At 45.8% G+C, this 16,180-nt stretch overlaps 1 protein-coding gene across 1 annotated transcript in view; it reads left to right on the forward strand.

The window, feature by feature from the left end:
• The window catches only part of wipf3 (WAS/WASL interacting protein family member 3), a 30,524-nt gene that overhangs the window by 6,440 nt on the left and 7,904 nt on the right, over positions 1 to 16,180 (forward strand). The window contains exon 3 of the mRNA XM_084166348.1: positions 7,479 to 7,623. Coding sequence (XP_084022474.1) covers positions 7,479 to 7,623 — 145 coding nt within the window. The remainder of the gene's footprint in view (positions 1 to 7,478; positions 7,624 to 16,180) is intronic.

Here is a 16,180-nt window from a genome sequence, read left to right on the forward strand (position 1 = left end):
AGTCCCATAAGTCAGGGCGTGACACTATCTATATAGGTCAGTGTGTCTATCTATATAGGTCAGTGTGTCTATCTATATAGGTCAGTGTGTCTATCTATTTAGGTCAGTGTGTCTATCTATTTAGGTCAGTGTGTCTATCTATATAGGTCAGTGTGTCTATCTATATAGGTCAGTGTGTCTATCTATATAGGTCAGTGTGTCTATCTATATAGGTCAGTGTGTCTATCTATATAGGTCAGTGTGTCTATCTATATAGGTCAGTGTGTCTATCTATATAGGTCAGTGTGTCAATCTCTGACCTGGTGACAGTTTGATACTGTGTATTCCACACACTGACAAAGATATGTGCCTTATAATGTACTTGCTAAGGCCAAGTGTTTTCCTGAGAACATGACCTGACCAGGACAATTTTATGTCTCTCTCTCTCTCTTCTCTCTCTCTCTCTCTCTCTCTCTCTCTCTCTCTCTCTCTCTCTCTCTCTCTCTCTCTCTCTCTCTCTCTCTCTCTCTCTCTCTCTCTCTCTCTCTCTCTCTCTCTCTCTCTCTCTCTCTCTCTCTCTCTCTCTCTCTCTCTCTCTCTCTCTCTCTCTCTCTCTCTCTTCTCTCAATTCAATTCAATTCAATTTAAGGGCTTTATTGGCATGGGAAACGTGTGTTAACATTGCCAAAGCAAGTGAAGTAAATAGTAAACAAAAGTGAAATAAACAATAAATATTAACAGTAAACATTACACTCAGAAGTTTCAAAAGAATAAAGACATTTCAAATGTCAAATTATGTATATATACAGTGTTGTAACAATGTGCAAATAGTTAAAGTACAAATGGGAAAATAAATAAACATAAATATGGGTTGTATTTACAATGGTGTTTGTTCTTCACTGGTTGCCCTTTTCTTGTGGCAACAGGTCACAAATCTTGCAGCTGTGATGGCACACTGTGGTTTTTCACCCAGTAGATAAGGGAGTTTATCAAAATTGGGTTTGTTTTCGAATTCTTTGTGGATCGCTGTAATCTGAGGGAAATATGTGTCTCTAATATGGTCATACATTTGGCAGGAGGTTAGGAAGTGCAGCTCAGTTTCCACCTCATTTTGTGGGCAGTGTGCACATAGCCTGTCTTCTCTTGAGAGCCAGGTCTGCCTACGGCGGCCTTTCTCAATAGCAAGGCTATGCTCACTGAGTCTGTACATAGTCAAAGCTTTCCTTAAGTTTGGGTCAGGCACAGTGGTCAGGTATTCTGCCACTGTGTACTCTCTGTTTAGGGCCAAATAGCATTCTAGTTTGCTCTGTTTTTTTGTTTGTTCTTTCCAATGTGTCAAGTAATTATCTTTTTGTTTTCTTATGATTTGGTTGGGTCTAATTGTGTTGCCGTCCTGGGGCTCTGTGGGGTCTGTTTGTGTTTGTGAACAGAGCCCCAGGACCAGCTTGCTTTGGGGACTCTTCTCCAAGTTCATCTCTTTGTAGGTGATGGCTTTGTTACGGAAGGTTTGGGAATCGCTTCCTTTTAAGTGGTTATAGAATTTAACGGCTCTTTTCTGGATTTTGATAATTACCGGGTATCGGCCTAATTCTGCTCTGCATGCATTATTTGGTGTTTTTCGTTGTACACAGAGGATATTTTTGCAGAATTCTGCATGCAGAGTCTCAATTTGGTGTTTGTCCCATTTTGTGAATTCTTGGTTGGTGAGCGGACCCCAGACCTCACAACCATAAAGGGCAATGGGTTCTATAATTGATTCAAGTATTTTTGGCCAGATCCTAATTGGTATGTCAAATTTTATGTTCCTTTTGATGGCATAGAAGGCCCTTCTTGCCTTGTCTCTCAGATCGTTCACAGCTTTGTGGAAGTTACCTGTGGCGCTGATGTTTAGGCCGAGGTATGTATAGTTTTTTGTGTGCTCTAGGGCAACGGTGTCTAGTATGGGTAGTCAATGGTGTTTTGAATGTGGGGATGTTTGCCATAAGCGACATGCTTGCCCGAAAAGGGAGAAGGCGGAGGGAGGGGCGCAGGTGGTCCTCATAATGCCTGGGCCCACTGATGTAGGGAGAGGTGGGCCGACAGTGGTAGAGCAGCCACAAGCACCTGTTGCTGAGGAACAAGTTGTTTGTGTTGAGGGTGCTGAGTTGCAGCTTGACCCAGAGGGGATCATAGCGTCTGATGTGCAGCAGAAAAATATTGTTGTAGGAGGTAAGGACGGATCTGAGGAGCCATTTCCTCAGACTGGTGAGGAGATGCCCAGTACGAGTGATGGGTACAGGAGGGGGTTCAGGTGGAGCTAGTCTCCCAGGTAGTGGAGGAGATGCCCGGTACGAGTGATGGGGTTCAGGTGGAGCTAGTCTCCCAGGTAGTGGAGGAGATGCCCGGTACGAGTGATGGGGTTCAGGTGGAGCTAGTCTCCCAGGTAGTGGAGGAGATGCCCGGTACTAGTGATGGGGGTGCGAGTGGGGAGTGTTGAGAGGGATGTGGCAGAGGGGAGTCAGGGGTCTGTGGCCTCAGTTGAGGAGGATCAGGAGAAGGATATGGACATTTCTGATATCCCTGTTGATATGATAGCACCTGGTGACGACTCTATCTAGATAAAGGTAAATGGGTTCTTGGACCAGACTTTTGGGGAAATCTGTTAAATTAAATTGGCAGATTTTTTTTTTTATGTTGATAAGTTTGTGAGGTCAGCTGTGGTGTTACAGAAGATGGTGGGGTTAGACCAGTTGAGTGTGAAGAAGCGTCTTCCGCTTGAGGAAATGTTACTGCTATCACGGCAGCAAAGGGTGGTGGGAAGCATGGTAAGGTTAAGAGAAAATTAAAACAATGATGATTATCATGCCTCATAGGGTGCTTTTTTCTCTTTGTCTGGTTTCTCAGTGGTTTCTTCTGTTTTTCCTTTCTCTTTTCTATATGGACGTACTAAGGGTAGGTTCTCTCAATGTTAATGGAGAAAGGGACAGGAATAAGAGGGCTTGGATATTAGAAGTAATAAAACAGAAAAGGCTTAATGTAGTTTTTCTACAGGAGACACATAGTGATGAGGAAAATGAGGTTGACTGGGGTATGTGGTGGGAGGGGCAGCATATACTCAGTCATGGTACTAATTTCAGTGCTGGGGTGGCAATTTTGTTTTCCTCAGGCTTAGGGGTGACTGTGGTATCTACAACAGAGATTGTCAAGGGTTGGGATTTATTGGTCAAGGTGGATGTTATGTTTTTTTTATTTTTATGTTTATGCTCCTAATGAGGGTACAAAGCGTATTGCTGTATTTGATCAAATAAAGGAAACCTTAAGACAAGACAGTGTGACCAAGAGGGGTGTATGGTTTTAGGGGGGGACCGGAACTGTACAGAGACAATACAGTCGTGGTCAAAAGTTTTGAGAATGACACAAGTATTGGTCTTCACAAAGTTTGCTGCTTCAGTGTTTTTAGATATTTTTGTCAGATGTTACTATGGTATACTGAAGTATAATTACAAGCATTCCATAAGTGTCAACGGCTTTTATTGACAATTACATTAAGTTTATGCAAAGAGTCAATATTTGCAGTGTTGACCCTTCTTTTTCAAGACCTCTGCAATCCACCCTGGCATGCTGTCAATTAACTTCTGGGCGACATCCTGACTGATGGCAGCCCATTCTTGCGTAATCAATGCTTGGAGTTTGTCCGAATTTGTGGGGTTTTGTTTGTCCACCCGCCTCTTGAGGATTGACCACAAGTTCTCAATGGGATTAAGGTCTGGGGAGTTTCCTGGCCATGGACCCAACATTTCGATGTTTTGTTTCCCGATCCACTTAGTTATCACTTTTGCATTATTGCAAGGTGCTCCATCATGCTGTAAAAGGCATTGTTCGTCACCAAACTGTTCTTGGATGGTTGGGAGAAGTTGCTCTCGGAGGATGTGTTGGTACCATTCTTTATTCATGGCTGTGTTCTTAGGCAAAATTGTGAGTGAGCCCACTCCCTTGGCAGCAAACCCCACACATGAATGGTCTCAGGATGCTTTACTGTTGGCATGACACAGGACTGATGGTAGCGCTCACCTTGTCTTTTCCGGACAAGGTGTTTTCCGGATGCCCCAAACAATCGGAAAGGGGATTCATCAGAGAAAATGACTTTACCCCAGTCCTCAGCAGTCCAATCCCTGTGCCTTCTGCACAATATCAGTCTGTCCCTGATGTTTTTCCTGGAGAGAAGTGGATTCCTCGCTGCCCTTCTTGACACCAGGCCATCCTCTAAAAGTCTTCGCCTCACTGTTCGTGAAGATGCACTCACACCTGCCTGCTGCCATTCCTGAGCAAGCTCTGCACTGGTGGTGCCCCGATCCCGCAGCTGAATCAACTTTAGGAGAGGGTCACGGCGCTTGCTGGACTTGCTTGGGCACCCTGAAGCCTTCTTCCAAACAATTGAACCTCTCTTCTTGAATTTCTTGATGATCCGATAAATGGTTGATTTAGGTGCAATCTTACTAGCAGCAATATCCTTGCCTGTGAAGCCCTTTTTGTACAAAGCAATGATGACGGCACGGGTTATTAAATAGAATTTTGAGTCCTTGAGACGTGTGTTTTGTCAACAGTATACTGCTCTGCTTAACTATTGAAGTTAAAGAGACTATCAGGGCCCTTGAACAGGACATCAAATCTATTGAATTGAAGTTGCTCACTCAGAATGACCCCAGACTAGACATGAACTTACAGGACAAGAGACATGAACTGAGGTCGTTTTTACAGGAAAGAGTGAAGGGTGCCTTGATTAGGTCTCGCTTTGCTTCCCTCAAAGATATGGGTGCTCCTAAAGCTTCTTTTTTTTTAACCTAGGGCTGTCGACATGGCAACACAAACAGTTGGTCTGCCTTCGTCTCCCTGATGGGAAGGTGACCACGGATGACGGTGAGATGCGCCAACATGCCGTGGATTTCTACTCTGCCCTCTATAAGGCGGAGGATTGCGATCCTCTGTGTGCTGAACAGTTGTTAAATGGACTTCCTCAATTGGGCCCTGAGCAGAGAGCTGCTTTGGACTCTGGCATTACTCTGCAGGAGCTGTCCACTGCAGTTACGCAGCTCTCATCAGGCCGAGCCCCTGGCATCGATGGTTTACCATCTGAGTTTTATAAGCACTTTTGGGGGTCTATTGGGGGGGATTTTTTATGAAGTGGTGTGTGAATATTTTCATGAGGGTTCTCTTCCTGTATCCTGTCAACGTGCTGTGCTTTCATTGTTGCCAAAAAAGGGGGATTTGGCTCTTTAAAAAAAACTGTTGCATTGCTGTGTGCAGACTATAAAATGATATCTAAGTGTCTCTCAAACAGGTTGAAAGAATATCTGGGGCTGTTGGTCCACAAGGACCAGTCTTACTGTGTACCTGAACGCTCTATTGTTGATAACTCATTTCTAATATCAGGAGAAGGCTTTTGACCGTGTGGACCACCAGTACTTGTTCAAAACAATGAAAGCCTTTGGGTTTGGGGATGTTTTTTTTTGTCTTGGATCAGTTTACTGTATGCTGGGGCCTCATGGATGGTGAAGGTGGGGGGTGGTTTGAGCTGCCCCATCCCCGTCCATAGGGGTATTAGGCAAGGATGCCCAATTTCAGGACAGTTATATTGTCTGGCAATTGAACCAATGCTTTGTTTTTTAAGAGCGAGGCTTACTGGTTTCTCTGTGCCAGGGGTTATGAAGGGTCCCACGATAGCACTGTCTGCGTATGCAGATGACGTGGCAGTTTTTATTACAGGGGGTGAGGATGTTGAGGATGTTAAGGTTCTCAAACACTTTAAAGGTGTATGAAGGGGCCTACTCAGCTAGAGTTAATTGGGGAAAGAGTGAATCGCTGTGGGCAGGTCAGCTTCAGACAGGGTCCGCTCCACGGTTACCGGGAGAAGGTGTGTGCCAGATTGTCTAGGTGGAAATGGGTGCTACCCCAGCTGTCTTATAGGGGAAGGGTGCTGGTAGACAATAACCTAGATACAAGAGCTTCAGAGGACCCTTGTCAATTTCTTCTGGTCTGGACAACATTGGATTAAAGCTGCAGCCCTGTACCTGCCACTGCACGAGGGTGGGCAAGGCCTGGTGGACATTTCTTCCAGGATCATGGCTTTCCGGCTTCAAGCAGCCCAGAGACTGTTGTACAGTGACGGTTCTAGCTGGGTTGACACAGCCTACACATTGATGAGGAGAGCGGGCTGTTTGGGCTTAGACAAGCACCTTTTCCTCTTAAAGCTAGAGGGGGGTGATTTGTCTGCCCTGACTCCATTCTATGAGTCTGTTATGCTGCTTGGAGAGTTTTCGACATGTCCCGTAATGCCGGCACAGCACCAGGGATGTAGCTTTTTGAAGAGCCCCTTTTTTATAACACTGTCATCCAGTCCCGTGCTGTGGGTTCAGCCAGCCTACGTTTATGCCTGTTAGGAGTGGGGCGTACCAAGCTGGGTCATCTGATGCGGAGCAGGAGCAGATCGTTGGAGGAGCTGGGAGAAAGAGCGGGGATCCAATCATCTCGCCTACTGAGGAAGGTCGTAGCTGAGGTCTGCGATTCCTTGCCAGTACTTCATCGGCAGTATGTTACTGATACTTCCAATTCTGATCGGTGGACGGAGTGTCTGGATTATGTGTTCCCTGCACTGAATGTTAGTGCTGTGGCGGGGGCGTTCGAGGAGAACGTGGGGATGCTGCTTTCCTTCGATACCCTGGAGCTGGGGGAGTTCAAGGAGGTGGGAAAGAAGGCCATGTACAAAATCTGTGTAAAGGTGTCTCGTGCTTCTTCCCTGGAAGGGGTAAAATCGTTGAGGTGGGCGTGTGCGTTTGGTCCAGGTGCCTCCCCAAAAGGCTGTTGGCGGTCTTTATATAAACTGCTTATTGATAAGAGGACAGCTGACCTCCAATGGAGGATAATACATGGAGCCATAGCCACCAACATGCATCTGGTACACCTGGATCTTACTGTTGGGGAGGGGTGTCCATTCTGTGCTGAGTCTGAACCTCTGGCACATCTATTCTTACAGTGACCCAGGTTGGTCGGGATGATTGACCTGATCACTAATTGGTTCTCAGCTCTGGGAGAGGTTTTCTCTTTCCAACTGTTTATATTTGGGCCAAAGTACAGGTTCAGTCGAAGGGGTGTAGTTCTCTTACTTAGCTTTCTGTCAGGGGCAGCTAAATTAGCAATTTGGAAGACACAAAAGAACAGTATTCGGGGACAGGGGTCTGTGGATGTGGTGGGAATGCTGGAGGGGATGTTGGCAGCGAGACTGAGGGTTGAGTTTGCCTATTACAAAATGGTTAATAACATTGGCCTGTTTATGAGTATATGGGGCATTCAGAGGCTGCTGTGTTTAGTTACTGTGGAGGAAGATTTGGTGTTGTGTCTTTTAATTGATCTTTAACCATGTTTTTGTTTGCTTGAGTGTTTATTGTGTTGTGGGTTCCCAGACCCAATAACGTTTTTTTTTTAAAAACTCTTAAACTCTCTATCGCTCTCTTTCTCTCTCCTAGTCTCGGCCAGACCCTCCTAGTCTCCAGAGTATTAGTGTTGGAGGAGGAAGAGGAGGGAGGAACGCCCTGTTAGAAGATATCCAGAAAGGAGCCAGGTTAAGGAAGGTTGTACAGGTCCATGACCGTAGCGCACCAGTTGTCGACAGTGAGTACACACACACACACACACACCGTCACCCGCTTACCTTCCCTTTTGTCTCCCCAAACATCCCCTAAAAAAAATCCCCTTTGACCTCTTTTAAACCAATCCCCAATTGACATAGCTGAGAGAGAGTCCAAGGGACACAGATAGAGAAGGTATTTCAGCTTGTGTCTGAGTTTCACTGTTAAATGATTCTCACATGGGACTGCTCTCTGTGACTCACTGTCATGGGGAACAAAATGAGACTGGGAGAGAAAGAGAGAATGTGTGTTTGTTTGGGATAGGGAGAGAGAGAGAGGAAGGGAATCGTAGAGAGGGGAGAGAAAGAGGAAGGGAATCGTAGAGGGGGGAGAGAAAGAGGAAGGGAATCGTAGAGAGGGGGAGAGAGAGAGAGAGGAAGGGAATCGTAGAGAGGGGAGAGAGAGAAAGGAATGGAATCGTAGAGAGGGGAGAGAAAGAGGAAGGGAATCGTAGAGGGGGGAGAGAAAGAGGAAGGGAATCGTAGAGAGGGGGAGAGAGAGAGAGAGAGGAAGGGAATCGTAGAGAGGGGGAGAGAGAGAAAGGAATGGAATCGTAGAGAGGGGAGAGAAAGAGGAAGGGAATCGTAGAGAGGGGAGAGAGAAAGGAATGGAATCGTAGTGAGGGGAGAGAGAAAGGAATGGAATCGTAGAGAGAGAGAGGGAGAGAGGAAGGGAATCGTAGAGAGGGGGAGAGAGAGAGAGGAAGGGAATCGTAGAGAGGGGAGAGAGAGAGAGGAAGGGAATCGTAGAGAGGGGGAGAGGAAGGGAATCGTAGAGAGAGAGAGAGGAAGGGAATTGTAGAGAGGGGGGAGAGGGAGAGGAAGGGAATCGTAGAGAGGGGGGGAGAGAGAGAGGAAGGGAATGGTAGAGAGGGGGAGAGAGAGAGGAAGGGAATCGTAGAGAGGGGGGGAGAGAGAGAGAGGAAGGGAATCGTAGAGAGGGGGGGAGAGAGAGAGGAAGGGAATTGTAGAGAGGGGGAGAGAGAGAGAGGAAGGGAATCGTAGAGAGGGGGGAGAGAGAGGAAGGGAATCGTAGAGAGGGGGGGAGAGAGAGAGGAAGGGAATCGTAGAGAGGGGGAGAGGAAATGAATCGTAGAGAGAGAGAGAGGAAGGGAATCGTAGAGGGGGGGAGAGAGAGAGGAAGGGAATCGTAGAGTGGGGGGGAGAGAGAGAGGAAGGTAATCGTAGAGAGAGGGAGAGAAAGAGGAAGGGAATCGTAGAGAGGGGGGAGTGAGAGAGAGGAAGGGAATCGTAGAGAGAAAGAGAGGAAGGGAATCATAGAGAGAGAGAGGGAGGAAGGGAATCGTAGAGAGGGAGAGAGAGAGAGGAAGGGAATCGTAGAGAGGGGGGAGAGAGAGAGGAAGGGAATCGTAGAGAGGGGGAGAGAGAGAGAGGAAGGGAATCGTAGAGAGGGGGAGAGAGAGAGAGGAAGGGAATCATAGAGAGGGGGAGAGAGAGAGAGAGAGGAGGAAAAGAGTAACAGAGAAAAAGCCCAAGAAGGAAAGTGAAAAGGATAAAGGATGAAGGATGGAAGGGGAGGAAAGGCTGAAGAGAGAGAACAGGAGCAGAGAGAGAGATGTGTAGTTAATTTAGAGTTGTGGATAACAGTGACAGAAGAGAGAGAGAGGTGTAGTTAGTTTAGAGTTGTGGATAACAGTGACAGAAGAGAGAGAGAACAGGAGCAGAGAGAGAGAGGTGTAGTTAGTTTAGAGTTGTGGATAACAGTGACAGAAGAGAGAGAGAACAGGAGCAGAGAGAGAGAGGTGTAGTTAGTTTAGAGTTGTGGATAACAGTGACAGAAGAGAGAGAGGTGTAGTTAGTTTAGAGTTGTGGATAACAGTGACAGAAGAGAGAGAGAACAGGAGCAGAGAGAGAGAGGTGTAGTTAGTTTAGAGTTGTGGATAAGGTCACACTGATATCTCTCAGAGCTATATTTGAGCTCAAGGTTACTCATGGTGGCACAAACACACACACACAAACACACACACACACACACACACAAACACACACACACACACACACACACACACACACACACACACACCATTCATTAACACACACTTGAGGAAGGAATGCCCAGCAGCAGATAAGGACACAGACAATCCAGGAAAATACTGTGGGAAACACAGGCCTCCTATATTCTATAATCCAGGCCTCCTATATTATATAACCCAGACCTATATTCTATAACCCAGGCCTCCTATATTATATAACCCAGGCCTCCTATAGTCTATAACCCAGGCCTCCTATATTCTATAACCCAGGCCTCCTATATTATATAACCCAGGCCTCCTATAGTCTATAACCCAGGCCTCCTATAGTCTATAACCCAGGCCTCCTATAGTCTATAACCCAGACCTATAGTCTATAACCCAGGCCTCCTATAGTCTATAACCCAGGCCTCCTATAGTCTATAACCCAGGCCTCCTATAGTCTATAACCCAGGCCTCCTATATTATATAACCCAGGCCTCCTATATTATATAACCCAGGCCTCCTATAGTCTATAACCCAGGCCTCCTATAGTCTATAACCCAGGCCTCCTATATTATATAACCCAGACCTATATTCTATAACCCAGGCCTCCTATATTCTATAACCCAGGCCTCCTATAGTCTATAACCCAGGCCTCCTATAGTCTATAACCCAGGCCTTCTATAGTCTATAACCCAGGCCTCCTATATTATATAACCCAGACCTATATTCTATAACCCAGGCCTCCTATATTCTATAACCCAGGCCTCCTATAGTCTATAACCCAGACCTATATTCTATAACCCAGGCCTCCTATAGTCTATAACCCAGGCCTCCTATAGTCTATAACCCAGGCCTCCTATAGTCTATAACCCAGGCCTCCTATAGTCTATAACCCAGGCCTCCTATAGTCTATAACCCAGGCCTCCTATAGTCTATAACCCAGACCTATAGTCTATAACCCAGGCCTCCTATAGTCTATAACCCAGGCCTCCTATAGTCTATAACCCAGGCCTCCTATAGTCTATAACCCAGGCCTCCTATAGTCTATAACCCAGGCCTCCTATATTATATAACCCAGGCCTCCTATATTATATAACCCAGGCCTCCTATAGTCTATAACCCAGGCCTCCTATAGTCTATAACCCAGGCCTCCTATAGTCTATAACCCAGGCCTCCTATAGTCTATAACCCAGGCCTCCTATAGTCTATAACCCAGGCCTCCTATATTATATAACCCAGGCCTCCTATAGTCTATAACCCAGGCCTCCTATAGTCTATAACCCAGGCCTCCTATAGTCTATAACCCAGGCCTCCTATATTATATAACCCAGGCCTCCTATATTATATAACCCAGGCCTCCTATAGTCTATAACCCAGGCCTCCTATAGTCTATAACCCAGGCCTCCTATAGTCTATAACCCAGGCCTCCTATAGTCTATAACCCAGGCCTCCTATAGTCTATAACCCAGGCCTCCTATATTATATAACCCAGGCCTCCTATATTCTATAACCCAGGCCTCCTATATTATATAACCCAGGCCTCCTATAGTCTATAACCCAGGCCTCCTATAGTCTATAACCCAGGCCTCCTATAGTCTATAACCCAGGCCTCCTATATTCTATAACCCAGGCCTCCTATATTATATAACCCAGGCCTCCTATATTATATAACCCAGGCCTCCTATATTATATAACCCAGGCCTCCTATAGTCTATAACCCAGGCCTCCTATAGTCTATAACCCAGGCCTCCTATAGTCTATAACCCAGGCCTCCTATATTATATAACCCAGGCCTCCTATATTCTATAACCCAGGCCTCCTATATTCTATAACCCAGGCCTCCTATAGTCTATAACCCAGGCCTCCTATAGTCTATAACCCAGGCCTCCTATATTATATAACCCAGGCCTCCTATAGTCTATAACCCAGGCCTCCTATAGTCTATAACCCAGGCCTCCTATAGTCTATAACCCAGACCTCCTATAGTCTATAACCCAGGCCTCCTATAGTCTATAACCCAGGCCTCCTATAGTCTATAACCCAGGCCTCCTATAGTCTATAACCCAGGCCTCCTATAGTCTATAACCCAGGCCTCCTATAGTCTATAACCCAGACCTATAGTCTATAACCCAGGCCTCCTATATTCTATAACCCAGGCCTCCTATAGTCTATAAACCAGGCCTCCTATATTCTATAACCCAGACCTCCTATAGTCTATAACCCAGGCCTCCTATAGTCTATAACCCAGGCCTCCTATAGTCTATAACCCAGGCCTCCTATAGTCTATAACCCAGGCCTCCTATATTCTATAACCCAGGCCTCCTATAGTCTATAACCCAGGCCTCCTATATTCTATAACCCAGGCCTCCTATATTATATAACCCAGGCCTCCTATATTATATAACCCAGGCCTCCTATATTATATAACCCAGGCCTCCTATAGTCTATAACCCAGGCCTCCTATAGTCTATAACCCAGGCCTCCTATAGTCTATAACCCAGGCCTCCTATAGTCTATAACCCAGGCCTCCTATAGTCTATAACCCAGGCCTCCTATAGTCTATAACCCAGGCCTCCTATAGTCTATAACCCAGGCCTCCTATAGTCTCTAACCCAGGCCTCCTATAGTCTATAACCCAGGCCTCCTATAGTCTATAACCCAGGCCTCCTATAGTCTATAACACAGACCTCCTGCAGTCCTCTGAGATACCAGTATGTCTGCAGTCCTCTGAGATACCAGTATGTCTGCAGTCCTCTGAGATACCAGTATGTCTGCAGTCCTCTGAGATACCAGTATGTCTGCAGTCCTCTGAGATACCAGTATGTCTGCAGTCCTCTGAGATACCAGTATGTCTGCAGTCCTTAGAGATACCAGTATGTCTGCAGTCCTCTGAGATACCAGTATGTCTGCAGTCCTCTGAGATACCAGTATGTCTGCAGTCCTCTGAGATACCAGTATGTCTGCAGTCCTCTGAGATACCAGTATGTCTGCAGTCCTTAGAGATACCAGTATGTCTGCAGTCCTCTGAGATACCAGTATGTCTGCAGTCCTCTGAGATACCAGTATGTCTGCAGTCCTCTGAGATACCAGTATGTCTGCAGTCCTCTGAGATACCAGTATGTCTGCAGTCCTCTGAGATACCAGTATGTCGCTTCCGCATTGTCTCCGTGCTGCTGTGCTGTTTGTTGCTACTTGGCTACCTGCCAAACTATTCACGTTTTACTTTTAATAAACGTTTAATCAATCTCTGTGTTCAACAAATTTACCAACTTTTTAGTTTTGTCCTCACTCATCTTTTTTCGTTAAACTTTTTCACCCCGGACGTTTATCCCGAGACAGAAGAGTCATTTTCCTGTGCGTTTTAGCTGCCAACTTTACGTTATTTTCCTTTTTTCCATCGCAACTTTTTTCCCTTATTCAACTTTTTCACTCCGGACGCTTTATCTGGACATGGTTCATCAACATCTTCAACAGCCGAAGCTAAGTAGTAACATTAACATGATGTCTTCTAATTGCAGTCGCTGTACTCATAATATACAGGAGAACGATCGCCTTACGGCGAGAATAGCTGTGCTACAAGCCCAGCTTCAGACGCAATCGTTAGGCAAGGGTAATTTCAGTGTAGGAAAGGAAGAAACAGCGTCTGTGCCACCAGTAAGTACAGACAGTAACGTTAGTATAAATCCCCCCGCACAGTCCCCGCAGCCGGACAACTTTCTCATGGCTTCTGGAGGGAAATACTGTTGGAATGCTCAACCGGTGTCGCTCATTCAGCCGACAGAAACCTTCAACCGGTTTTCCCCATTATGTAGCGAGTCGGAGTCTGAGTCTGAGTCTTCTCTAGTCTCTACTCCTCCCGTTACGGGGTCTGAGACGCCGAAGGCTCCCACCATTAGCTCTGACAAATTGAAAACCCTAGTCATTGGCGACTCCATTACCCGCAGTATTAGACTTAAAACGAATCACCCAGCGATCATACACTGTTTACCAGGGGGCAGGGCTACCGACGTTAAGGCTAATCTAAAGATGGTGCTGGCTAAAGCTAAAACTGGCGAGTGTAGAGAGTATAGAGATATTGTTATCCACGTCGGCACCAACGATGTTAGGATGAAACAGTCAGAGGTCACCAAGTGCAACATAGCTTCAGCGTGTAAATCAGCTAGAAAGATGTGTCGGCATCGAGTAATTGTCTCTGGCCCCCTCCCAGTTAGGGGAAGTGACGAGCTCTACAGCAGAGTCTCAGCACTTAATCGCTGGTTGAAAACTGTTTTCTGCCCCTCCCAAAAGATAACATTTGTGGATAATTGGCCCTCTTTCTGGGACTCACCCACAAACAGGACCAAGCCTGACCTGCTGAGGAGTGACGGACTCCATCCTAGCTGGAGGGGTGCTCTCCTCTTATCTACCAACATAGATAGGGCTCTAACTCCTCTAGCCCCACAGTGAAATAGGGTGCAGGCCAGGCAGCAGGCTGTTAGCCAACCTGCCAGCTTAGTGGAGTCTGCCAATAGCACAGTCAGTGTAGTCAGCTCAGCCATACCCATTGAGACTGTGTCTGTGCCTCGACCTAGGTTGGGCAAAACTAAACATGGCGGTGTTCACCCTAGCAATCTTATTAGGATAAAGACCTCCTCCATTCCTGCCATTATTGAAAGAGATCGTGATACCTCACATCTCAAAATAGGGTTACTTAATGTTAGATCCCTCACTTCAAAGGCAGTCATAGTCAATGAACTAATCACTGATCATAATCTTGATGTGATTGGCCTGACTGAAACATGGCTTAAGCCTGATGAATTTGCTGTGTTAAATGAGGCCTCACCTCCTGGTTACACTAGTGACCATATTCCCCGTGCATCCCGCAAAGGCGGAGGTGTTGCTAACATTTACGATAGCAAATTTCAATTTACAAAAAAAAAAATGGCGTTTTCATCTTTTGAGCTTCTAGTCATGAAATCTATGCAGCCTACTCAATCACTTTTTATAGCTACTGTTTACAGGCCTCCTGGGCCATATACAGCGTTCCTCTCTGAGTTTCCTGAATTCCTATCAGACCTTGTAGTCATAGCAGATCATATTCTAATTTTTGGTGATTTTAATATTCACATGGAGAAGTCCACAGACCCACTCCAAAAGTCTTTCGGAGCCATTATCGACTCAGTGGGTTTTGTCCAACATGTCTCTGGACCTACTCACTGCCACAGTCATACTCTGGACCTAGTTTTGTCCCATGGAATAAATGTTGTAGATCTTAATGTTTTTCCACAAAATCCTGGACTATCGGACCACCATTTTATTACATTTGCAATCGCAACAAATAATCTGCTCAGACCCCAACCAAGGAGCATCAAAAGTCGTGCTATAAATTCTCAAACAACACAAAAATTCATTGATGCCCTTCCAGACTCCTTCTGCCTACCCAAGGACGTCAGAGGACAAAAATCAGTTAACCACTTAACTGAGGAACTCAATTTAACCTTGCGCAATACCCTAGATGCAGTTGCACCCCTAAAAACGAAAAACATTTGTCATAAGAAACTAGCTCCCTGGTATACAGAAAATACCCGAGCTTTGAAGCAAGCTTCCAGGAAATTGGAACGGAAATGGCGCCACACCAAACTGGAAGTCTTCCGACTAGCTTGGAAAGACAGTACCGTGCAGTACCGAAGAGCCCTCACTGCTGCTCGATCATCCTACTTTTCCAACTTAATCGAGGAAAATAAGAACAATCCAAAATTTCTTTTTGATACTGTTGCAAAGCTAACTAAAAAGCAGCATTCCCCAAGAGAGGATGGCTTTCACTTCAGCAGTGATAAATTCATGAACTTCTTTGAGGAAAAGATCATGACCATTAGAAAGCAAATTACGGACTCCTCTTTGAATCTGCGTATTCCTCCAGGGCTTAGCTGTCCTGGATCTGCACAGCTCTGCGAGGGCCTGGGATCGGGAGAGACACTTAAGTGTTTTAGTACTATATCTCTTGACACAATGATGAAAATAATCATGGCCTCTAAACCTTCAAGCTGCATACTGGATCCTATTCCTACTAAACTGCTGAAGGAGCTGCTTCCTGTGCTTGGCCCTCCTATGTTGAACATAATAAACAGCTCTCTATCCACCGGATGTGTACCAAACTCACTAAAAGTGGCAGTGATAAAGCCTCTCTTGAAAAAGCCAAACCTTGACCCGGAAAATATAAAAAACTATCGGCCTATATCGAATCTTCCATTCCTCTCAAAAATTTTAGAAAAAGCTGTTGCGCAGCAACTCACTGCCTTTCTGAAGACAAACAATGTATACGAAATGCTTCAGTCTGGTTTTAGACCCCATCATAGCACTGAGACTGCACTTGTGAAGGTGGTAAATGACCTTTTAATGGCGTCAGACCGAGGCTCTGCATCTGTCCTCGTGCTACTAGACCTTAGTGCTGCCTTTGACACCATCGATCACCACATTCTTTTGGAGAGACTGGAAACCCAAATTGGTCTACACGGACAAGTTCTGGCCTGGTTTAGATCCTACCTGTCGGAAAGATATCAGTTTGTCTCTGTGAATGGTCTGTCCT

Source organism: Coregonus lavaretus (assembly GCF_964263955.1).
Source record: "Coregonus lavaretus genome assembly, chromosome: 7".
Taxonomy (NCBI): domain Eukaryota; kingdom Metazoa; phylum Chordata; class Actinopteri; order Salmoniformes; family Salmonidae; genus Coregonus; species Coregonus lavaretus.